At 35.5% G+C, this 25744-nt stretch overlaps 1 protein-coding gene across 4 annotated transcripts in view; it reads left to right on the forward strand.

Annotated features, from left to right (window-relative positions):
• Positions 1 to 25744, forward strand: part of HMCN1 (hemicentin 1) — a 531301-nt gene that overhangs the window by 381486 nt on the left and 124071 nt on the right. For all 4 annotated transcript variants that reach the window (XM_077157239.1, XM_077157240.1, XM_077157242.1 and 1 more), the window contains 8 exons: positions 2116 to 2229; positions 2794 to 2880; positions 4382 to 4573; positions 7226 to 7399; positions 9742 to 9855; positions 18061 to 18206; positions 22196 to 22346; positions 23705 to 23899. In XM_077157239.1, the coding sequence (XP_077013354.1) occupies positions 2116 to 2229; positions 2794 to 2880; positions 4382 to 4573; positions 7226 to 7399; positions 9742 to 9855; positions 18061 to 18206; positions 22196 to 22346; positions 23705 to 23899 (1173 nt within the window). The remainder of the gene's footprint in view (positions 1 to 2115; positions 2230 to 2793; positions 2881 to 4381; positions 4574 to 7225; positions 7400 to 9741; positions 9856 to 18060; positions 18207 to 22195; positions 22347 to 23704; positions 23900 to 25744) is intronic.

The raw sequence follows: 25744 nt of genomic DNA on the forward strand, positions 1-25744 counted from the left end.
CTCCTTGTCTGAAAATGGTCCTCCTATTGTTTGGCTTATTATTTGAAGTTCTCTACTGTTGAAAAAGTAAGCACTTTAAATGCAATAACGACCTCAGAGCTCCTGGAAATGTAAAAGGCAAGATAGAATGATATATGTACTCTGGCTTATTATAGATTTGCATTAAGTTGTATTTTGGTTTTATTTATTTTGTTTGGCTTGACTAGCTGCAGGATATCTCTGAGCAAACACATTCAAAATATTTCAACTTGCGGTGCTTGCCAAAGGGGTCATTCAGTTTTACAGTCCGAGCATGTGTCTTGTGCATAGAGGAATGAGAATCAAATGAATGGCATATGACTTGCTCTGTCCTTTCTTGTTCTGCTGCACACTTCCCTTTCATTAAGATCAGTTCTCTTAAGACTTAAAGTACAGCTTTTCTGAAAGAGGTACATTGACAAAGGACTTATCTTTGTTATGAAGTTATCTGTCAAGAAAAAGTAACTGCTATAAAAATTTAATAGGTGCAAGAAATGTCTCCATAAGTATAGCTTATGTTTTTTCCTGGAGTAGGTGAGAGGACCAGGAAACAAAGATAAAAGAAAGATCATAAGATTTGCAGCGCCAGCAATGACTCATAAAAGTTGACTTGCTTAAATCTCCCTCAACAGGAAATCATACTGTGGTCTCACTATCCTGGAGTAGCAGTGGGTATTTGAAGCCTTTCCTAATTAACCAAAGCTTTTTTTAAGCATGTTTAGATTATTTCTATATTCAACTTTGTCTAAATTCAATTGGAAAAGGACTGCCTTGAGGTAATCAGCTTTGTTTGTGTAAATAAGGCCCAATCACTGGTGCTACTCAGTTCACTGTTCAGTGGGTTGGGAAGGAGTGGTTGCTTCCAGCAAAAGCTTTATGACAGCTCGTGTTTATAAAAACAGAAAGCAGATGTAAACTCATGACAAAACCAGATCCAGGTGAATATTTACAAGAAAATTTCATCTTTAACCATTTCAAGTGGTTTTGATGCAAATTCAGAGTACAAGCAAAATTAATACCAATTTGAAAAACTATTATAAAATCTACAAAATGAGTTAGTCTTCTTCTGTGGACATTTCTTCTCAAATGGTTACTAGGATTCCACTCTCTCTGTCTTTTAGTTCTGTGTAGGCTTTGTTTCCGCCTCATTTGCTGGCTCCTTTTCCTCTGAACTTACATGGTCATTCCCTCCAAATAACACCTCCATATCCTAGCCTCGCTCTCATCTACATGCCCTTCTTGAACAAACAGTCTTTCTTCAAATCCAATGTTACACAGGGGGCCAAACTCTTAAAGTGAAACAGAGAGTTGCTCTTGAGTGGGATAACCCCATAAATTTTGCTGTAAATAATTCTAGGAACAATTGAAAACTGGTAGTTATTCCTCTTGGCTTCATTTATCACTTATTCATAGTTGTCAACCAAACCTGGGGCACTGGTCCAGTCTTCTTTATAAATTCCGTTTTTGTATGCTCAACTGCACAGGGAATCTTTTCTGAGACATCTTGCCACAATTGTCATTCACATTTGTGATTTGTCATCAGAAGTCAGTAGATGACTTTTTTTTTCCTTATGCACTTCCAAAGTTGTTAATGTACAAAATAAAGTCTAAACTCCTTAGCATGATATTCAAAGGCCCACAGAATCTGGCCACACTCTATCTAGTCTCATCTATTAGCATTTTCTCTGCCTACTCTAACTTTGATACCATTATCTGCATTCTGGATGTAGTACATCTAGATCCACACTTCTGATCCACTCTCCACTTAGAATGGCACCTCTCAGCTCCTCTGTGTGTTAAAATATATTCACCTTTTAAGATTATGTTCAAAAATCACCTGCTGTCTAAAACGCCATTCTTGCTTGCCTGTCATACAGTATTGTATTTATGCTGTGTTTGTTTCTTTAATCTACTGAACTGGAAATTTGTTCTGAATTATTTATTCTGTTTTATATAGGCTTAAAACGTTATTTTTTAAAATATGCATATATTCATTTTAAAGCCCTTTAAAATGTATTGATTAGATTTTTAGCTAGTCTACGCAACTTGTAAAGTTCCAGTTTTCTTTGTGAGTCATCTGGTGGTTTGCATCTCCAGGAGGTAGAACTCTACGGTTGATGCAGACCAGAATTGAAGATGCTGGCCAGTATACTTGTATCGTAAGGAATGCAGCTGGAGAAGAAAGAAAAATCTTTGGACTTTCAGTTTTAGGTACTTGTGTAATTTCCAATGTCTAGAAAAGATTCTAACTGGCTAAAATGCATTCTGGAAGCAGAGTTGAAATTTATTTACAGCTAGATGTATGCCCATGTGTTCTTTGGCCCCGAACACTCATACGTGATGATAATTCAATGTTAGAATGTTTGGGAGGCGATTAGACTGATTGAAAGGGCTGATATACCATATCTTGTCAGTTTGTGATTGTTCTGCAATATTCTGAGATGCTGGATAACTTAACGTAAGTTATTTTCAGTTATAGTGGAAGAAATAAGTGTCTAATACATTTTCTAACTCAATAACTTGCAGACACATTTTTATCCAAATCTTGTAATTTACATTACAATTAGATTTATTATAATTGTATTCCTGGCATATAACTTCATAATATATCTTAAAATTAGAGTTATTTTTATGACATTATTCTAGTAATCAAGTAATGAATGAGAATTTGGAGCATTCTTTTTGAGGTTATAGCTAATAAAAATTTAAGTAGCAATGCCTACATAATAATATCCTGCTGTTAGTTTTGTGACTTACTTTTTTCCACTTTTTTAGTACCACCTCACATTGTAGGCGAGAATATATTGGAAGACTTGAAGGTAAAAGAGAAACAGAGCATTACACTGACTTGTGAAGTGACAGGTAAGGGGCCCAGCTCTGGTACTTCTGCTGTTTCATCAGTGGCTACTTACTGCCTCCATTGTATATCTTAATTAAATAGGAATAAGTTTAGTAAATACCAATAGGCATTTGAAATGGAATTCTACTCCAGTATAACTGGCAGAAATGTCGGGGGGGGGGAAGCTCAGATTCCATGACAATAAAAATCAAGCAGACTTGCCAGCCATGTGGGAGACCTGGGTTCTATTCCCAGCCCATGCACACTGCCTCCCCCTCCGAAAAAAAATCAAATGGACATATTGGTCTTTTCTTTCAATTCAAAAAATTATTTTTCTTTATTTCTTCTTTTACTTTGTAGGTTTTTTCTGCCTCACCTCCTCTTTATTTCTCGTTCCTCCTCTTCCTTAATTTCCCTTCCTTGTGTCTTCCTTTCCTTTCCTTTTTTCTTAATTTCATTTCAAAGAAATAGGCAGGTAGAGGCATTGCATTATAATGGGGAATACCCAGGGTATTATCCTGAAATAAAATTGTCCCTTTTTCTTAATACACTTTTCTGGGAGGACATTTTCACATCTGTATTTGTATTGGAGATGGTCTTGCAGTTTTGAAGGAACAGCAGAAGCTCATTACATTTTATGGAAAGCCTGAATTTTAAGGAAACCATTAAGAGTTTCTTATTTCATTTGAAAAGCACACAGAAAGAATGTGACATATACCATTACTTAACCTGTTAAATTACTTCTCTAGAAATGATGTGGTAATTCACAACTGCTACATAAAGAACTGCTACTTAAATTTTACAACATCTTTACCTCAAGCCTTTTAGTTTAATATCATCCAAGCTGTCTTTCCTGGTAGAACTTGCTTTTATGGATTTAAAATTTCAAAAAAATATTTTAACAATTTGAAACTTAATTTTAATGTGTTATTGAAAAAGATGAAATATTTTCCCTATAGGCCATAAATAGTAAAAGAATAATGTATTTATCTATCTCTCCATCTATCCTATCTACATTAGAAATACTGGCATAAACTCAAAAAACATGTTTCTTGAGTTACTTAATTGAAATTTTATTTTTTACAGATTTCTCTCAACATATGAAATGTTCTGTAAAACTTTAACCTGAATGAAAAAAAATCCTAATCATCTTAATAAAAATGCACGCTCCATTCTTTTTAAAGTATAGTGTTATAAAAATATTCTTAATTATAATAGCCTAAGAGTTGATATAAATTTAAACACAAAGACTAATTTAAAACCATTTCACTCACACACAAAAAATCATCTATATTTGAAAACGATTAGTAATCTGTATGTACATCTTAAAATTGTAACATAACCATTATTGTTCTAAGAGAAATAATGTTTGCAAATTTACTTTTAAATGACAGTTACTGCATTATGTAGGAAGTGAGGTATTTAAATAGGCAAATGAGTGAAAACATCCTTTTTCTTTCAGGGTTCATCAGTTGCAGATATATGGTTAGGAACCAACTTTTAAGAAATAGCTTTTTCTTACAGGGAATCCAGTGCCAGAAATAACATGGCACAAAGATGGGCAGCTTCTCCAAGAAGACGAGGAGCACCACATCATGTCTGGTGGCCGCTTTCTTGAAGTTACCAACGCCCAAGTGTCACACACTGGGAGATATACATGTTTGGCTTCGAACGCAGCTGGTGACAAGAGCAAAAGTTTCAGTCTTAATGTGTTTGGTAGGTGTAAGCACTGTTTCAAAAATCCTGTAGAATCACACAGGACGTATAGGCTAAGTTCTTTCCTTTTCTTTTTCTTTATACCTAATGTTTCTATCATAGACTTCCGTAACATAAGGAGAACAAGAGCTTGTATAGAGTAGTTGGTTCTTCTTTCATTTATTAACTCATTCATTCATAAATTCATCCGTTATGTCTGCAATACATACTATGTTCCAGAACTGTGTTTTGTGCTAGGGACACAATTGTGAATAAGATAGATATTAAGTTAGTCGTAAAATAATAAGGGAGTGGTGGTCAAAGAGAAGCAGATAAAAAAATGAGGGGGCTCAAGCTGATATTTTGGATCCTTCCTTTGTGGTGCTCTGCTACTATTGGTAATTATCCATATTATAGCCTTGTGGAACAAGAGTGATGAATTAACTGAGTATGTTGGTATATTCAGTTCCTACAGCACCAAAGCTAAGTTCATGTCTCAGGAATGACAAAATAGATCTTAAATCGCAGTTCATGTTTTGAATTTGAATTTTAAAATGCACTACCCGTATGTGTTTTACTTAGTTACTAATGTCAGAATATTTGTTGTCCTACTAAAATCAGCAAAGCTGCCAATTTTTGAGTACTAACTCTAATTTTTGCAGTTTTCTTTTTTAGTGGTTGTTGTTTAGACTGTGGGAAGTACATAGGTGTTCCCATACGTAAGAACTACCCACGTAGCACAGCCCTCAGGTAGCTGACAGTCTAATTGGAGAGAGGTGATGTGCATGTGAGAAAAGCGAAATCACAGTACTCTATGGTGTATAAGTAAGTGCCAAATGAATAGTATTTAGAAATAATAATTATATGTCCATAAACTCTCCAGAAAGGGCTGTACCCTGTTTTTCTTATATAAGATTTAGCCCTAGTGCCTAACACATAGCATTGAATAACAGAATATGTAGATAGATATGATTGAGATTTCATGAGCCAGTTTCCAAACATGCCTGCAGTCCCTGTGAGTCAGTGTACAAAGGCAAATGCCCAGCCCTGGGTTACCTCCCTTCTGTAGCTCACCTTCTCCTAGCATTCTGAGTTCCTCTTGGTTCCTTCCTCCCATCACTGACCCCTCGTAGTACTGACCCATATTCAATTCCTGTTCTTTCTGCTCTCTGGAAATCTGACTTAAAACTCCCTCCATCTTCTTGCTTTAATGAAATCTTATCCTTCCTAGAGATACCAATTTTCCTAGGATGGGAGCGTTTGCAGTTTTCAGTCCACCTAGTCACCACAGTGCTTTTCCTTTCTTTTCCCAGTGAGTTATCCTTCTTCTTGTTAACAGTTACTGCATGCACTTACGCTGTTGGTCCAATAGCTTCCCACTTTCTCGGTACATTAGCCATAGTCATTCTCACTCTCTGCCTTACCTGCAGCCTCATCTTTTGCTGTCTCCATCTCATTTTATTATAACAACTCCTTGTTTATATGCTCTCTCTTTACTCTCTTGCCTCCTCTGCCTACAGAAATCTAGTTTCCATCCACATCATTTTTGACATTGCTCTGACAAGGACCACCCTATTACTAGAGCCAATGAATATTTTTATGGTCCTTATCTTAAAGTTTTGGACATTATGGATCACATTTTCCTTGACAGTGCTCTTTCCTATTATCCTTGCCTACATTTGGTAGCTCCTTTCCTTTTCTCTCTCCTTTATGGTCTCTTACTTGATCCATTTCTTAAACATTGGGGCCCCTCATATTCTGTCCTCACCTTCCAGCTCATATTGTATTTGAATGATAAACTGCATTTCCAGAAGTTTATCTATCATCTCCTACCAACTCAACTTTTCAAAAAATCCATATCTGCAAGATGATATTTTTTCCCCAAGATTCAGATTCCTATGTATAACTGATTTGGACATTTCTACATGGAATTCTCATGGGCACTCAAAATGCATGATATTCAGAATGAATAAACCTCCTTCCCCTTCTGAATGAACAAATTGTGTTACATTTTCCATTTCCCTTGCTTCAGTGCATTTTAACTAGTTTCCCAAGGAAAAAAACAAAACAAAACTAGAAGTTATCTTTGACTCCTCTGCCTCGCTTTGTCCCCAGATTCTATGAAGTCCTACCATTGGCCCCATCTCCTAAATATTTCTTAAATTACTCCCATCTCTTTGTGCCTTCCTTCAGCATTCTATTTCAGTCCTTCATTATCCCTTGTAGAGCAAATGTACCTGCCCCTGCCTGGTAGCATTGCTGCTGTTGGCTCCAATATTAAAGCCATTAAATCCAACCTTTCTATATTCCATTTTTCCTCACTGTTTTCTTCTCCTCTACCCACAGTACCCTACCTCTTCTACCAGTAACCCTTGAATGCTCAATTTAGGAGAACTTACCTGCTGAGAGTCCTTATACTCTACCCCTCAGATTGGATTGAATGCCATGCCTCCAGATATCCTGCACCAACATCCCCATGATTTATTTATCTCCTTTATTACTCTGTGAGTGTTTAAAGGGATCTCACTCATTTTTTGTAGAACAAGAAAGATAATCAATTGTTTCCTGTAACTGTAGGAATGGAATCACATCAGTAGGCACAATGGAATTTAGAAATGCATAAAATAGAGAAATTTATAATTTATCTTTCATCAACTTTTAAATCTTTTTCAGTATCTCCTACAATTGCTGGCATAGACAATGATGGCAGTCCTGAAGATGTCATTGTTATCCTTAATAGCCCCACGTCTTTGGTCTGTGAAGCTTACTCATATCCCCCGGCAACAATTACCTGGTTTAAGGATGGAGCTCCTTTAGAAACTAACCAAAATATTCGGATTCTTCCAGGTATTTAGTTAACTTCAGATTCCCAAGATGCATTTGCTTCATCTTTTATTGTATAAAAGCAGAATCATTAGTTATTTTTTGTGAAAGTTCCTATGTTATTGATTGTGTTCTGTTTATATTTTAAGTTTTTAATTGTTTGCATATATCTTTTAATCCAAGGTAACTAATTGTTTTTGAGAGAGTAGTAGAATACCTAAATAAAAGATAAAATGTGCATACCACAATGTAGTTAATTGCTAGAGCGTATTATAATGTGGAATGCCAAAAAAAAGAATAAATTCATTTCTTATTGAATTAAACCTTGAAGGAGAGTTAGTATTTAGATAGAATTTATTTATTTCTCCTTAATACCTGGCACTGTAGAAATAAGAAAGAATTAAAATGTGTGATTATGTGATCACTGGCTTTAAGAAACTTACTGTCATGAAAAGTTAATTAGCAACATAGATATGGAGATAATCATGGAGGATTAACAGTCATGGAATGTGATAAATGGCATAATGATGAGTTTTATTAGAATTCAAAATAAAAAAAATGTTCGCTATGGCCTGAAGTGGTCAAATATAGCTTTGTTGCAAAGTCAGAACTTGAATCAGACTTAAGAGAAAGTTACTGAATTTAGTTGGCTAGAAATGAGTTAGGAGAAATTTAACTTGTATGGTCAGTTCCGTTGAACACCATAAGTACATGGAATCTTGAATAGGCCCTGAGATCTTGTTGGTTTGTTCAGGTTAGTGTGATGCCCTGATATTTCACAAAGTAATGTGGGCAGTGAATGAAGAAGTATTTGCAAAATCCTCTTGGGGGAGTGGGAAGAAAGGCAGAAATATTCAACGTCCCCGCCTGGAGAATTTCTATTTTTGCAAGCAGTGTGGACAACCAAATCAATAGGCCAAGCCCTCAATCTTGGTATTCACACCCATGAAATTTATTCTTGCAAAGGACAGGCTAAGCCTACTTAAAATTATGCCTAAGAGTCACTTACAGAGAACCTCTTTTGTTGCTCAGATGTGGCCTCTCTCTCTAAGCCTACTTGGCAGATGAACTCACTGCCTTCCCCACTACATGAGACATTACTCCCAGGGGTGTAAATCTCCCATGGCTGCGTGAGATAGAACTCCTGAGATTAACTGGAACCCAGCATCATGGGATTGAGAAAGCCTTCTTGACCAAAGTGGGGGAAGAGAGAAATGAGATAAAATAAAGTTCCAGTGGCTGACAGATTTCAAACAGAGTTGAGAGGTTATCCTGGAAGTTATTCTTATACATTATATAGATATCCCTTTTTAGTTTATGGTGTATTGGAGTGGCTGGAGGGAAGTACCTGAAACTGCTGAGCTGTGTTCCAGTAGTCTTGATTCTTGAAGATGATTGTATAAGGATATAATGTTTACAGCATGATTGTGTGATTATGAAAACCTTATGTCTGGTGTTCCGTTTATCCAGGGTATGGACAGAGAAGTAAAAAAATATGGGCATAAAGTAAATGAATAATAAGGGGGATAAAGGGTAAAATAAATTGGGTACGTTGAAATACTAATGGTCAATGAGAGGGTGGGGTAAGGGGTATGGAATATATGGGTTTTTTCTTTCTTCTATTTTTGTCTTTTTCTGGAGTGATGCAGATGTTCTAAAAATGATCATGGTGATGCATGTACAACTATGTGATGATACTGTCAGCCGCTGATTGTACACCATGTATGAACTGTATTTTTGTGAAGATTTGTCAATAAAAATATTAAAAAAGAAATGAGTTAGGAAAGGTTTGAGATCTAGCAGGGGAACTAGTGTATGGAAGGCACAAAGTGGATATCGCTTAGCCATGTCCAAGTAATAATAAGTAGCCTCCTCACCCCCAATTGAGTAGCAGTCATATTGTGAATGCCTGGATGAAAGAGTTTAACTTAATACTGAATCCAATTGAGAACCATTGAGGATTTTTAAGGAGGAAAGCAGCATGACAAAAACTGTGTTTTAGTAAGATTAGTCTCTCCTGATTTGCCAGGTAAATGAGAGGAGAGAGAGGATTAAGACAAAGGGCTGTTTCTGAAGACAGTGAAATAAGGGTCCTAGTTAGCATGGTGTCCAGAGGGCTGGGAGACACAGAAATGGGCCTGAGAGTCATTATCACAGAGGAACACTGAAGACTTAATGATTGTCATCACACAATTTACAGTGTCCACTTGTATTGTGGATTCTCCTATGTCAAAAGTCTGTCACAGAATGGGCATGTATAAGAAGAAATATGTTAATAACAAGAACTAAAACTGGTGATTTGGTGATGGCAGTCCTCTGCTGCCATCATGATCACAAAGATGCTCTGATGTTCCATGATTTTTCAGGAGGTAGAACTCTACAGATCCTAAATGCACAGGAGGATAATGCTGGGAGATACTCTTGTGTAGCCACTAATGAAGCTGGGGAAATGATAAAGCACTATGAAGTGAAAGTCTACAGTAAGTTCTGAGTGATAACGTGTTTTCATATCTTCCCTAATGTTTCTGTTTTATTCAATCCTGCTTTTCATAATTATTTATGCTTATCATGAAAGATTGTTATTTATGGAGTCGGCTTCATTAAGTGGTCATTGATTCCAGATGGGTCCCTGGACCAGATAAGTCCTGAAACCTAGAAGGCTCAGCCTTTCCAGAATGCCAGCTAGTTCCATCTCCTTACCCCATATTACTAACAGCCTCTTTCTTTTTTTTTTTTTTTTTCATTTTTTTAAAAACTTCTTTATTGTATAGTATAACATATATACAAAGCAAAGTAATAAAAAAGCAATAGTGTTCAAAGCACTCTTCAACAAGCAGTTGCAGGGCAGATCCCAGAGTTTGTCCTGGGCTACCATGCGATCCTCTCCACATTTTTCCTTCTAGCTGCTCCAGAATATAGAAGGATGGAAAGTTTAAATTTTATCATCGCAATCCTGAGTCATTCATTTTTAAAGAAAAGTTATTTCCTTCTGCTCATTCTCTTTTGTCTCATTTTCTGGAACTCTAATTAGGAACATATTGACCCTTCTCATTCTGTCTTCTAGATCCCTCAACCTCTCCTTCATATTTTCCATCCCTTCTGTTTCTGCTACAGCCTAATGGATTTCCTTAGATATTTATTTAGTTCGTTAATTCTTTCTTCATTTGTTTTTAAACTATTGTTTAAGTGGATTCACTGAGGTTTTCATTTTATTTCAACGACTCAAATCTTCATTTCTAGAAGTTCCTTTTACTTTTTTTGATATTGACTTCTTTTCTTTTTAAAGTATCTTGCTTTATTTTCATTCTTTACCCAGCTGGACTCAGTAAGATGTGAACAGAAGATTACCTTAACCTTTTTTTTTTTTTTTTTATTAATTAAAAAAAATTAACTAACACAACATTAGAAATCAATCCATTCTACATATGCAATCAGTAATTCTTAATATCATCACATAGGTGTATGGTCATCATTTCTCAGTACATATGCATCGATTTAGAGAAAGAAATAGCACGACAACAGAAAAAGAAATAAAGTGATAACACAGAGAAAACACAAATAAAACTAAAAAGTACAAAAATATATAAGAGAAAGAAAAAAAAAACAAAAAAAAACTATAGATCAGATGCAACTTCATTCAGCGTTCCAACATAATTACATTACAGTTAGGCAGTATTGTGCTGACCAATTTTTTTTTAGACATCATACCATTCTACATATGCAATCAGTAATTCTTAACATCATCACATAGATGCATGATCCTCGTTTCTTAGTACATTTGCATCAGTTTAGAAGAACTAGCAGTATAACAGAAAAAAATATAGAATGTTAATATAGAAAAAAAATAAAAGTAATAATAATAAGAACAAAACAAACAAAACAAAACAAAACAAGAACCTATCGCTCGGATGCAGCTTCGTTCAGTATTTTAACATGATTACTTTACAATTAGGTATTATTGTGCTGTCCATTTTTGAGTTTTTGTATCTAGTCCTATTGCACAGTCTGTATTCCATCAGCTCCAATTACCCATTATCTTACCCTGTTTCTAACTCCTGCTGAACTCTGTTACCAATGACATATTCCAAGTTTATTCTCGAGTGTCGATTCACATCATTGGGACCATACAGTATTTGTCTTTTAGTTTTTGGCTAGACTCACTCAGCATAATGTTCTCTAGGTCCATCCATGTTATTACATGCTTCATAAGTTTATCCTGCCTTAAAGCTGCATAATATTCCATCGTATGTATATACCACAGTTTGTTTAGCCACTCGTCTGTTGATGGACATTTTGGCTGTTTCCATCTCTTTGCAATTGTGAATAACGCTGCTATAAACATTGGTGTGCAAATGTCTGTTTGAGTTTTTGCCCTTAATTCCTTTGAGTAGATTCCCAGCAATGGTATTGCTGGGTCGTATGGCAATTCTATATTCAGCTTTTTGAGGAACCGCCAAACTGCTTTCCACAGTGGTTGCACCATTTGGCATTCCCACCAACAGTGGATAAGTGTGCCTCTTTCTCCGCATCCTCTCCAGCACTTGTCATTTTCTGTTTTGTTGATAATGGCCATTCTGGTGGGTGTGAGATGATATCTCATTGTGGTTTTGATTTGCATTTCTCTAATGGCCAGGGACATTGAGCATCTCTTCATGTGTCTTTTGGCCATTTGTATTTCCTCCTCTGAGAGGTGTCTATTCAAGTCTTTTTCCCATTTTGTAATTGGGTTGGCTATCTTTTTGTTGTTGAGTTGAAGAATCTCATTATAAATTCTGGATACTAGACCTTTATCTGATATGTCGTTTCCAAATATTGATTCCCATTGTGTAGGCTGTCTTTCTACTTTCTTGATGAAGTTCTTTGATGCACAAAAGTGTTTAATTTTGAGGAGCTCCCATTTATTTATTTCCTTCTTCAGTGCTCTTGCTTTAGGTGTAAGGTCCATAAAACCGCCTCCAATTGTAAGATTCATAAGATATCTCCCTACATTTTCCTCTAACTGTTCTATGGTCTTAGACCTAATGTTTAGATCTTTGATCCATTTTGAGTTAACTTTTGTGTAGGGTGTGAGATATGGGTCTTCTTTCATTCTTTTGCATATGGATATCCAGTTCTCTAGGCACCATTTATTGAAGAGATTGTTCTGTCCCAGGTGAGTTGGCTTGACTGCCTTATCAAAGATCAAATGTCCATAGATGAGAGGGTCTATACCTGAGCACTCTATTCGATTCCATTGGTCGATATATCTATCTTTATGCCAATACCATGCTGTTTTGACCACTGTGGCTTCATAATATGCCTTAAAGTCAGGCAGTGCAAGACCTCCAGCTTCGTTTTTTTTCCTCAAGATGTTTTTAGCAATTCGGGGCACCCTGCCCTTCCAGATAAATTTGCTTATTGGTTTTTCTATTTCTGAAAAATACGTTGTTGGGATTTTGATTGGTATTGCATTGACTCTGTAAATCAATTTAGGTAGGATTGACATCTTAACTATATTTAGTCTTCCAATCCATGAACACGGTATGCCCTTCCATCTGTTTAGGTCTTCTGTGATTTCTTTTAGCAGTTTTTTGTAGTTTTCTTTATATAGGTTTTTTGTCTCTTTAGTTAAATTTATTCCTAGGTATTTTATTCTTTTAGTTGCAATTGTAAATGGGATTCGTTTCTTGATTTCCCCCTCCACTTGTTCATTGCTAGTGTATAGAAATGCTACAGATTTTTGAATGTTGATCTTGTAACCTGCTACTTTGCTGTACTCATTTATTAGCTCTAGTAGTTTTGTTGTGGATTTTTCCGGGTTTTCGACGTATATTATCATATCATCTGCAAACAGTGATAGTTTTACTTCTTCCTTTCCAATTTTGATGCCTTGTATTTCTTTTTCTTGTCTAATTGCTCTGGCTAGAACCTCCAACACAATGTTGAATAATAGTGGTGATAGTGGACATCCTTGTCTTGTTCCTGATCTTAGGGGGAACGTTTTCAATTTTTCCCCATTAAGGATGATATTAGCTGTGGGTTTTTCATATATTCCCTCTATCATTTTAAGGAAGTTCCCTTGTATTCCTATCCTTTGAAGTGTTTTCAACAGGAAAGCATGTTGAATTTTGTCAAATGCCTTCTCTGCATCAATTGATATGATCATGTGATTTTTCTGCTTTGATTTGTTGATATGGTATATTACATTAATTGATTTTCTTATGTTGAACCATCCTTGCATACCTGGGATGAATCCTACTTGGTCATGATGAATAATTCTTTTAATGTGTTGTTGGATACGATCTGCTAGAATTTTATTGAGGATTTTTGCATCTATATTCATTAGAGAGATCGGCCTGTAGTTTTCTTTTCTTGTAATATCTTTGCCTGGTTTTGGTATGAGGGTAATGTTGGCGTCATAGAATGAATTAGGTAGTTTTCCCTCCACTTTGATTTTTTGAAGAGTTTGAGGAGAGTTGGTACTAATTCTTTCTGGAATGTTTGATAGAATTCACATGTGAAGCCGTCTGGTCCTGGACTTTTCTTTTTAGGAAGCTTTTGAATGACTGCTTCAATTTCTTTACTTGTGATTGGTTTGTTGAGGTCATCTATGTCTTCTTGAGTCAAAGTTGGTTGTTCATGTCTTTCCAGGAACCCGTCCATTTCCTCTAAATTGTTGTATTTATTAGCGTAAAGTTGTTCATAGTATCCTGTTATTACCTCCTTTATTTCTGTGAGGTCAGTAGTTATGTCTCCTCTTCCATTTCTGATCTTATTTATTTGCATCCTCTCTCTTCTTCTTTTTGTCAGTCTTGCTAAGGGCCCATCAATCTTATTGATTTTCTCATAGAACCAACTTCTGGCCTTATTGATTTTCTCTATTGTTTTCATGTTTTCAATTTGATTTATTTCTGCTCTAATCTTTGTTATTTCTTTCCTTTTGCTTGCTTTGGGATTAGTTTGCTGTTCTTTCTCCAGTTCTTCCAAATGGATAGTTAATTCCTGAATTTTTGCCTTTTCTTCTTTTCTGATATAGGCATTTAGAGCAATAAATTTCCCTCTTAGCACTGCCTTTGCTGCGTCCCATAAGTTTTGATATGTTGTGTTTTCATTTTCATTCGCCTCGAGGTATTTGCTAATTTCTCTAGCAATTTCCTCTTTGACCCAGTCGTTGTTTAGGAGTGTGTTGTTGAGCCTCCACGTATTTGTGAATTTTCTGGCACTCTGCCTATTATTGATTTCCAACATCATTCCTTTATGGTCCGAGAAAGTGTTGTGTAAGATTTCAATCTTTTTAAATTTGTTAAGACTTGCTTTGTGACCCAGCATATGGTCTATCTTTGAGAATGATCCATGAGCACTTGAGAAAAAGGTGTATCCTGCTGTTGTGGGATGTAATGTCCTATAAATGTCTATTAAGTCTAGTTCATTTATAGTAATATTCAGATTCTCTATTTCTTTGTTGATCCTCTGTCTAGATGTTCTGTCCATTGATGAGAGTGGTGAGTTGAAGTCTCCAACTATTATGGTATATGAGTCTATTTCCCTTTTCAGTGTTTGCAGTGTATTCCTCACGTATTTTGGGGCATTCTGATTCGGTGCGTAAATATTTATGATTGTTATGTCTTCTTGTTTAATTGTTCCTTTTATTAGTATATAGTGTCCTTCTTTGTCTCTTTTAACTGTTTTACATTTGAAGTCTAATTTGTTGGATATTAGTATAGCCACTCCTGCTCTTTTCTGGTTGTTATTTGCATGAAATATCTTTTCCCAACCTTTCACTTTCAACCTATGTTTATCTTTGGGTCTAAGATGTGTTTCCTGTAGACAGCATATAGAAGGATCCTGTTTTTTAATCCATTCTGCCAATCTATGTCTTTTGATTGGGGAATTCAGTCCATTGACATTTAGTGTTATTACTGTTTGGATAATTTTTTCCTCTAACATTTTGCCTTTTGTATTATATATATCATATCTGATTTTCCTTCTTTCTACACTCTTTTCCATATCTCTCTCTTCTGTCTTTTTGTATCTGACTCTAGTTCTCCCTTTACTATTTCTTGCAGAGCTGGTCTCTTGGTCACAAATTCTTTCAGTGACTTTTTGTCTGAGAATGTTTTAATTTCTCCCTCATTTTTGAAGGATAATTTTGCTGGATATAGGAGTCTTGGTTGGCAGTTTTTCTCTTTTAGTATTTTAAATATATCATCCCACTGTCTTCTAGCTTCCATGATTTCTGCTGAGAAATCTACACATAGTCTTATTGGGTTCCCCTTGTATGTAATGGATTGTTTTTCTCTTGCTGCTTTCAAGATCTTCTCTTTCTCTTTGACCTCTGACATTCTAACTAGTATGTGTGTTGGAGAACGCCTATTTGGGTCTAATCTCTTTGGGGTGCGCTGCACTTCTTGGATCTGTAATTTTAGGTCTTTCATAAGAGTTGGGAAATTTTCAGTGATAATTTCTTCCATTAGTTTTTCTCCTCCTTTTCCCTTCTCTTCTCCTTCTGGGACACCCACAACACGTATATTTGTGCGGTTCATATTGTCCTTGAGTTCCCTGATACCCTGTTCAAATTTTTCCATTCTTTTCCCTATAGTTTCTGTTTCTTTTTGGAATTCAGATGTTCCATCCTCCAAATCACTAATTCTATCTTCTGTCTCTTTAAATCTATCATTGTAGCTATCCATTATTTTTCTATGTTTGCTACTTTATCCTTCACTTCCATAAGTTCTGCGATTTGTTTTTTCAGTTTTTCTATTTCTTCTTTATGTTCAGCCCATGTCCTCTTCATGTCCTCCCTCAATTTATCGATTTCATTTTTGAAGATGTTTTCCATTTCTGTTCGTATATGCAGCATTAGTTGTCTCAGCTCTTGTGTCTCATTTGAGCTATTGGTTTGTTCCTTTGACTGAGCCATATTCTCAATCTTTTGAGCGTGGGCAGTTATCTTCTGCTGCTGGTGTCTGGGCATTTATTCAGATTTCTCTTGGTGTTGGACCCAGCAAGGTTGTAAGATTTTTCTGTGAAATCTCTGGGATCTGTTTTTCTTATCTTGCCCAGTACGTGGCGCACGTGGCACACGTTTGTCTCAAGTGTTTGGAATGGGTCTCCCCCAGTCACCGATCTCCGTGGCCTGGGGATTTCGGATCCAATTCTCTCCGTTGGTTCAGGGGCCGCGCGTGGTGGGGACATCAGCTGCCGCGGCTTGAGGGGACCCTGTGGCTGGTTGCGGGCCGCAGCGGGCCTGGGGGATTCCCCACCAGACCAGGAAGCCTCCCGTGGGGGGGGGGCTACCGCGGCTTGGATAGCCCTCCTATCCGAGACTCGTATCCGCGGACTCGAAGCAGACTCGAAGCTGCCCGCAAAAGAGGGGTGCCGCCTGCCTCGGCTTGGGAAACTTGCTTCTCCAATACTCTCAGCCAGCCCGGAAAGGAGGGAGGGAGTAGCTCGGACCACCGCAGCTGCCGCTGATCGGGAAATCACACGCCGCTCGGGGGTCTCACACTAACAGCCTCTTTCAACATGAAAAGTTAGAATGGGCCTAGCCCAAATACCCCTAAAGAGTGGGATAGAAAGATCAAAGGTGATGGTGGAGAAATACAGGAAAGGTAGGGTTTAACAAACAAGTATAAGTGCAGAATCATTATATTGATAGTTCTTTTAGTCTCCAGTATCTTGGAGCAGCTAAAAATAAAAATCTAAAATTGTGGACAATACCAAACTCTGAAATCTGTTCTACAATGAAATGTTGTGCTGTGCTTTGAAATTTATTGCTTTTTTTGTATATATGTTATTTTTCACAAAAAAAATCAATTATGTTGATAAAAAAAATTTTATTCTTTCTACTGTCCTATATTCTGGAGCAGCTAGAAGGAAAAATCTGAGATGATTGTATGGTAGTCCATGACAAACTCTGGGTATATCCTGTTGACGAATGCTTTAAGAACTATAGCATTTTTCTTTCTTTGCTTTGTATATTATACAATTAAAAAGTTAAAAAAAAAAAAAGACAGTATGGTGGTTGCACTAAACGTTATACCCATAACCTCAGTTGCCTATTCAATCTGATTACTAACCCCTTGTTGGAAAACTTGTCGGTGACACTTTCTAAATTTCTCTATTTTTTTTCCTTCTGCATTACCTTCTGGACTGAGTTATACTTCCTTCATCCACAAAACTTGTTTAAATGCATATACTATAATCAGCAGCCTAAAGATTAGTTCATTGATGATGTTGAATTGTTCCAATGTACATTAGCCTATAAACAGAAGGCAAAGCTAATACTACCATAAATAGGACCTGCTTTTCAGTGTGGTTTGTGTGTGTGTGTGTGTATGTGTGATCTTTTCCAAAAAGGAACTGTATCCTTCTGATCGTTTTTTTTTTTTATTCTTTGACTCAGTCCCTTTGATGACCAAAACCATGCCCGTTATGTGTCATGCTAGGACTGTGTCTGTGGACATGGAACAAAGGAAGCCAACTGTTCTGTAAAGGACTTTTAGCTTAATTGGCAGTACATAATGATGAAAGGAGACAGATATTTTCCTTCATATTCTGTATCTGAACATTGCTATTTCAAAGGATGTCCTCAAGGAAAGCAGAACAAAGGAAATACATCTACTGTACCCTTGTATGCTTATTAAGAGAACCTCAGTTTATTTTTAAAAATAAGTTTTAACTTTTTAATATTCATTTTTATGCAGTTCCACCCATAATCAATAAAGGAGACCTCTTGGGTCCAGGTCTTTCACCTAAAGAAGTGAAGATCAAAGTAAACAACACCCTCACCTTGGAATGTGAGGCCTATGCAATTCCTTCTGCTTCCCTCAGCTGGTACAAGGATGGACAGGCCAGTCACATAATCTTTTTCATTTGTTGATGGTTTCTTAAAGACTGAAATGGTAAATTAAAAAGAAAACAGACACAGTGACTTAGAGAATTAATGTGGCCTTCAGAATTAGATCAATCACATGCAGAGAGAAACTAAAACTGAAAACAAAAACCTGGTAAACCATTTTAGCGTTATTCCTTTGCTGGAAAGTTTACCAGATTGTTTCAGTGTGCATTAACAGTTGTCTGTGAATATCTGGCTACTCTTCCACTTGAGAAGTTAGGGGAACAGCTTCTCTGTTCTGCAGTAAATAAGTAATCTGTGAGGAAGGAAGAAATGCAAAAGCTATACTAAGCTAAGGGTTATAGGTACAATATAAGTACTGAATTTATTCAGAACTCTATAAATACCACTGGTTTTTTAATAAAAAAGATATTATTTTTCATATTCCACGTTGAAGAAAAAACTAAAGGACATGATTAAATGTCCATTACAATTCACTGAGGCAATGCAAAACTTCAAATAAAGGGAAGAACCTTTAGTTCTGTGAGCTGACTTTCAGACCACACACCCTTATTTCTCATTCAACTGATTGTCTTCTCTGCGTATTTTAAAGACATATGTACTACTGATGCCCTTAGACCAAAATAGATTTTTTTTAACTCCAGTTAACACTGTTCTCAGTACAGATGTGATATAGCTAAGCTGCTGTTTGTTCTGTTTTACACATAATCAACCAAACGGTCAGTTAAATTCCAGTTGTAGAAGTTCGGGTCTTAGTTATGATTTAAGATGCAAAAAAGACATAGTTTTATTTTTTTCAGATCCCAGATGGATTTTGCAATACTGGCAGCTAGAAAAAAAAAGTCTTCTCTTATAAAATAAGCAAGTTTCATCTGGAAGTCATCGCAAAAGGAAAAATATGGAACTCCCACCATGCTCTGTTTACAGTTTCTTTTCTGATTACAAGCACACTTCATAATACAATATCAATTCTATATGAGTTTATTTGAAAACATAATTTTTTCCCTTTGAAATCATATTATTTTACTTTTCATTTTCTCTAAATCTTTTCATTCTTGTAGTTATTGTACATGCATACACAAACATATACACACATAAAGGATGGATAAAGACTGGAATTGCACTAGGAATGAGGTAGTTTTTTTATTTCATTATGAATAGAGTTTCAAATTTGGACTCTGAAATTGATCCAATTATGATGCTTTAGTTAAACTACTATTTTTGTCTCAGTTTTGGGTTAGTCCTCTAGAATACGTACAAAGAAAAAAGCAGCTTTTTTTTTTACTTTTCATATCCTTTCTTCTGTTATTTCAGTCTTCAGCTAAGCAACACTACTTGAGTGAAGCAGAGAAAAAACATTTAAAATATTTGTTGTATTGGCCACAATATTGATAGAATCACTGAATTTTATTTATTCATACTCTGAAGTTTTTCTTTGGCATGGGAAATTTAAATTATTGTATTTTATCTAATTGTATCATGGTAATGTTTTATTCAATTCCAAGATATTTTCTGAGCACTGCTATTAGCCAGATGCTGTTTTAGGTGCTGGAAGTATAATTGTCTAGGGAACAAACAAAAACCCTGCCCATATGGATTTTACATTCCAACTGGGGAAGACAAAACTAAACAAACAAGCCTATAAAATGTATAATGTGTCACAACATTGTGAACCTAATTAACAACACTGAAATGAATATCTGAATGTAGTTAAAAGGGAAAATGTTAGGTTGTACATATGATAACAGAAGATCTTTTTTTTTTTAATTATCCTGGAAACAAACAGTGGTACACAGTGTACCCAAACAGCGAACGCTAATTTAACTGTGGATTCTGGTTGCTAGCACAATGATAAAACTGTGCTTTAGTCAGTTGTGACAAATGTTCCTCACCAGTGCCAGGCGTTAGTAATGTAGGGCAGGATACGGGAATCCTATATTTTATACATGACTGTTTTGTAAGCCTACAACTTCTCTAATAAAGAAAAATGAATATATAATGTGTCAAGTGGGGTAAGTCATATGGAGAAAACTTAATCAAGGAGGAAGGTAGGAATGTGGGGAGGGGTCTGCTATTTCAAGAGGAAAGTCCTCACTGATAAGATAATATTTGAGCAGAAACCTGAAGAACTTGAAGGACAGAGAAAGTAGCAAGGGCAAAGTCTCTAAGGCATTTTGGCTCAAATGTCCTCGTCAAGGAGAATCCAGATGATGTGAGCAGAAATGTCTTGAGTCAGATCATACTGGCTTGTAGGTCTGTTAACCTTTATTCTGAGTGTAATGGGAAGCCACTGGAAAGTTTTGAACAGAAAAGTGACATGTTCTAAGGTTTGAAAAGAATTACATTGGCTCTTGTGTTGGGAAGAGAAAGAGAAGATCTAGATATGAAGCTATTGCAATGGTCTAGGAGCTCAGATTAGGTGCAGAGTGTGAAGTCAAAGATGAATCCAAGATTTTAGCTGAAGTCACTAGGAGAGTAAATACAGATAGAAAGAAAAAGGGTTCAAGAATTAAGCAATGGGTTTAAGTTACACTTAGAGTTTGGAGAGCAGGGAGTGTGGTGTCCCAAAAGACATGAGCAAGAAAAGTGTTTAAAAAGGGAGGCAAGTTAAACTGTATGAAATACTACTAATAGATCAGGTAACATAAAGACAAGTGAACCAATCAATTTAGCAGCATGGACATCATTGGTGACCATGACAAAGTCATTTTGATGAAGGAAAAATGATGAAAGCCTGATAGGGAATGGATTCAAGAAAAAATTGGAGGAAAGAAGTTGGTGATACTAAGTGTAGAAAATTCTTTTAAGGCACTTTCATGCAAAGGGGAGTATAAAAATGTGACTAATAACTAGAAGTACATTGCTGTCAAGAGAGATTTCTTTTAAAGGGAAGATTAATATGTTGTATACTGATGAAAATCATCCAGTGGAAAGAAATAAATTGATGATGAGGTAGATAAGAGAGGTGACATTTGATGGATGGATGTTCTTGAAAAAGACCACCCAATATTCAAAATGGGCAGAGACTGGCTTTATTCAGTGGGTTTTGCCAGTGCCAGAGGAATAAATAGAGAAGAGACAAGGAGTTAAGAGTTTATACAAGGAGTGTTTATCATGATAGATTTTTCTTGGGTAAAGAGAGAATAGAAGTCATGATGAGGGAGAGAGCCAGTGAGAAGATTGGAAGTTCATGGAATCATGCATCCTCCCATGGAGTCAAACACTTGTTGGAATTGGGATGCCCGAAGAAGTTTGTTAGTTAGGAGGTGGTGGCCAGAGAAACTGAGATTATGATGAGGATGTGGTTATTGATAATTCTGAAGTTGGAGTATGACTCATACTGTACCCAAAAATCTTCAAGGAATGAGGAGGAATTTAGTAAAAATGGACATGTTTATAAAATGAGAAATATTCTATTAAGTGTAAACAATGTTATAAAAAGCATCGTAATATAAATATCTATAAGTTCATGTTCTATTAAGTATAGCAGTGATTTTGATAAAATAAATACTTTAAGGTTAAAAATTTTCATTTATGAAGTAATGATATTTCTGGATGAAAAACACTAATTTTTTCAGATCAAATCAGATTATGCTAATGTCCTCATTCTTTCATAAAAGTTTCTAGCAATTTTCTACAAAATCAGCTTAGGAGATTTATTTTTTAACACAATATAGAATCAGCCAAAAATGTTTTTTCCACATGGATAAATAGATGTAGTTATTATGAACATATTGTTATCATAAAAATGTATAAAACACTACTCACAAATATCTAGCACAAATGTAGACTATACTAGATAAAATTTTCAATGTTTGAAAACATGTTCGTTCCAAAGCAATCATTTAATCTAATTAAATTATCATGAATATTTCACATAAAATTTTATTTTCATTTTTTTGAAGTTATGAAAGTCTCAACTGCATTATCTCAGAGGATTTGTTAATATACTCAATGCTAATATTATTACAATTGAATCACAGCTCCTAAAATCAGACGATCATGTTCATATTGCTGCTAATGGACACACACTTCAAATAAAGGAGGCTCAACTATCAGACACTGGGCGATATACCTGTGTAGCATCTAACATTGCAGGTGAAGATGAACTGGATTTCGATGTGAATATACAAGGTAATACCGATATGTTTATTGCAGATAATTTGAGTTTCATGTTCTATAAAAACAATGGAAAAAGAATTTTGACTTGGCCTATTTTTAATAGTCTTTTTCTGTTTACAATAATAGAAATTCATTACTGGAAATTGAACACAAAAAATTAACAAAATATACATAGTTCCATCATCCAGGATTAATCTGTTATTTTTATGTGTTTCTTCTGATATTTTTAAATTTATAACTTTTTTATTCTTTTAATTTTATATTTTTTGAATTTTTTAAATATATAACTTGCTTTACAGAGTCACATGTTTCTTTGTTACAGTAGCTTTCCCTAACAGTTTATCATGAACATTTTATTATCATTAAACATGGAAGTTAGCAAAATGGTGAAGTACAGGGTTTAGAGTAGTCAGATTTATAGTTGAATAATTATTTAGGCTCTTACAAGTTGTGTGGCTTGGGCAGGTTATGAAAATATTTTAAGTCTCAGTTTCCTCACTTTTAAAATAATGCCTTATGGAATTGCTGTTAATAACAAATGAGATAAAATATCTGAAGCTCCTAGCAAAATGCATAGGAAATGATACTTGCTGTTATTGTTGATATTTCTACTTTTGAGGTTACTATTCAACGTGATTTTTTAATACACACACCTGTTTCATCAGCTGAATATTTAAATATTTATTTAACCAGACTCCTATCATTAAATGTCTGGTTGCTTCCAGCTTTCAGTACTTATAGATAGTGCTTTAGTGACCATCTTAATACATAAAAGTTTGCACATCTTTGTGAGTTTTTTCCATAATAAGTTCTTAATAGTGAAAATTTTAGTGCCTTTGATGTACAGGCACATTGCCTTCTAGAAAATTCATACTTGTCCCCCAGAAAAGTATGCATCTGTCTCATCATTTTTGTTAGTTAATCCTGATAGCACAACTTCTTTAGTTTACTTAGTGATACAATTCATCTGAAAATATTTTCAATTAAACCAGAATTGTTTTAATGATTTTTCAAAATAAGGTTTTTCCTGCTATGACCATATTCAGTAGACTTCCTTATTTTAGTAGTGCCTGCCCGAGAGCAGCTCCTTCTTCTTGTATTAAAAACAGCCTTTCTACAGGGAGATCAAAGTCAGGAAACAATGTTCTGAGACCCATATTTCTTGTTTTTCTACTTGACAACCAGCTCCAACTTCTGTCTACTATTATGTTTGGTTGCAACTCAAGTTGGTAGGTTCATGGACTCAAATATTTTCACATAATCCGATTTATTACATTTACAAATCTTTCTTGTGAAAATACAGCCAGGGCCTTTAATGGATCAGCACAAGCATTCATTCATGATCAAAATTGTATGTCTTTCCTCCATAGTTCCTCCAAGTTTTCAGAAACTCTGGGAAATAGGAAACATGCTGGATACAGGCAGAAGTGGTGAAGCCAAAGACGTGGTCATCAACAATCCAATTTCTCTTTACTGTGAGACAAATGCTGCTCCTCCTCCTACTCTGACATGGTACAAAGATGGCCATCCTCTAACCTCAAATGATAGAGTATTAATTTTACCAGGTAAAGATTGCTGGGAACAGGGTAAATATCCAATTCTCTGCAAAATGGGTTTCTTTTAATTTATTAAAGCAATCAAATTGATGGGCTTCCTGCCCATGCAATTCAAATGACATTTAGGCTACTGAATGTCAATGATATCCATGTAGCTTTGGCTGAGAATTAGACAGAAAGAAAGAACACCCTAGTTCATTTTTCAGTTCTACTGCAGATCACTCTATCAACTTTAGAAAGTCTACTGGCTTCCTAGAGCTTCCATTTTTCTCATAGTGAGATAAGATTATCAATTTGGTTTCTATATATTATTAATGATGAAATCTAAAATACATTTGCAGGGTGGGCCACGGTGGCTCAGCAGGCAAGAATGCTTGCCTGCCATGCCGGAGGACCTGGGTTTGATTCCGGGTGCCTGCCCATGTAAAAAGTAATAATAATAAATAAATAAATTAATTAATTAATTAATTAAAAGACATTTGCAAATAGTTGTTATTTAGTTCATTTAAGGCATTTATTCTAAATAAATATAGGATATAATTTTCAAATATTTTTGCTATTGCAAAAATTCTTCAAATGTCATGGAATAACAAGGCTTCCATTTTATTTTAAGAAACAAGGTTCCCATTTTATTTTAAGAAACATTAAAATACGCAGAGCTTGTCAAAACTTAACAAATTGTACACTTAAGGTCAGTACATTTTACTAAATTCTGTATTAAGTCAAAAACTACTTTAAAAAAATTAAAAATGGAAGAAGACAAAAGAGACATGACAACTGTAATGTAATATGTAATGCTAAAATGTATTCACATCAGGGAGAAATTAGCTAAAATACATTAGTGTAAGCAGTGACAAAACTTGAAAGTGGACCGCGAATTCAATAATACAATTCTGTTGTTTTTAAATTTCCTGATTTTGATCATTGTACTCTGGTTGTTAAAAAATTGTCCTCTTTATATGAAATATGTATCTCATAAGAAAAGGGGGACTAGGTCTCCAACTTTCTCTCAATGGTTCAGGAAAAATATATATTTATATATGAGAGATAAAATAGAATGAAAAATAAATAGTGAACATGGATGCACTTTTATATACTTCTTGCCACTTTTCACTAAGTTTGGAACTATAGAAACATTAAAAGTTAAGGCAATACACAGAGCTAACTTTCAGAATTATATTATTAGAGTATACTTTATACCTTTTGTATTCCTAGAATTTACTTTGTCAAAACGGTAAACTCACAGCAAACACATTTAAACTTCCATTAAATGTGTTCAAAATTGCAGAAACAAGAAAATCCCTGAATAGAGTAACTTTTCCCCCCTCTAGGAAAATCACTAGCTATTCATTTCTTAGGAGATTCAGTCCATAAATTGGTTCTTTTTAAAGAATAATGTTATTTGAGTTTGCTAAAACTGCCAGAATGCAGTATACCAGAAATGGGTTGGCTTCTACAATGGAGATTTATTAGTTTACAAATTTAGAATCTAAGCCCACGCAAGTGGTCAAATTAAGACCTCAAGAGGAAGACCCTTTCTCTGAAGAAGGTTCTGGGTTTCCTCTGACAGACAGCAAGCACATGGCCAGCATCTGCTGGTCTGTCATCCCCAGGTTTCGTTGCTTTCAGCTCCTGGTTCCAGTGGCCTCCTCTCTGAGTGTCTGTGAGCCCTCTCTTAGCATCTCTGGGGCTTTTTTCTCTCAGCTCCCTCTGGGTGTTTCTCTTTGAGTTCTCTGGGCTTTTTCTGTCCTTTATCCTCTCATAAAGGACTCCACTAAAAAGGATTAAGACCCACCTTGAATGGTTTGGGTCGCATCTCAATTGAAATAACCTAACCAGAAGGTCCAGAGTGTA

Source organism: Tamandua tetradactyla, chromosome 4 (genome assembly GCF_023851605.1).
Source record: "Tamandua tetradactyla isolate mTamTet1 chromosome 4, mTamTet1.pri, whole genome shotgun sequence".
NCBI lineage: Eukaryota > Metazoa > Chordata > Mammalia > Pilosa > Myrmecophagidae > Tamandua > Tamandua tetradactyla.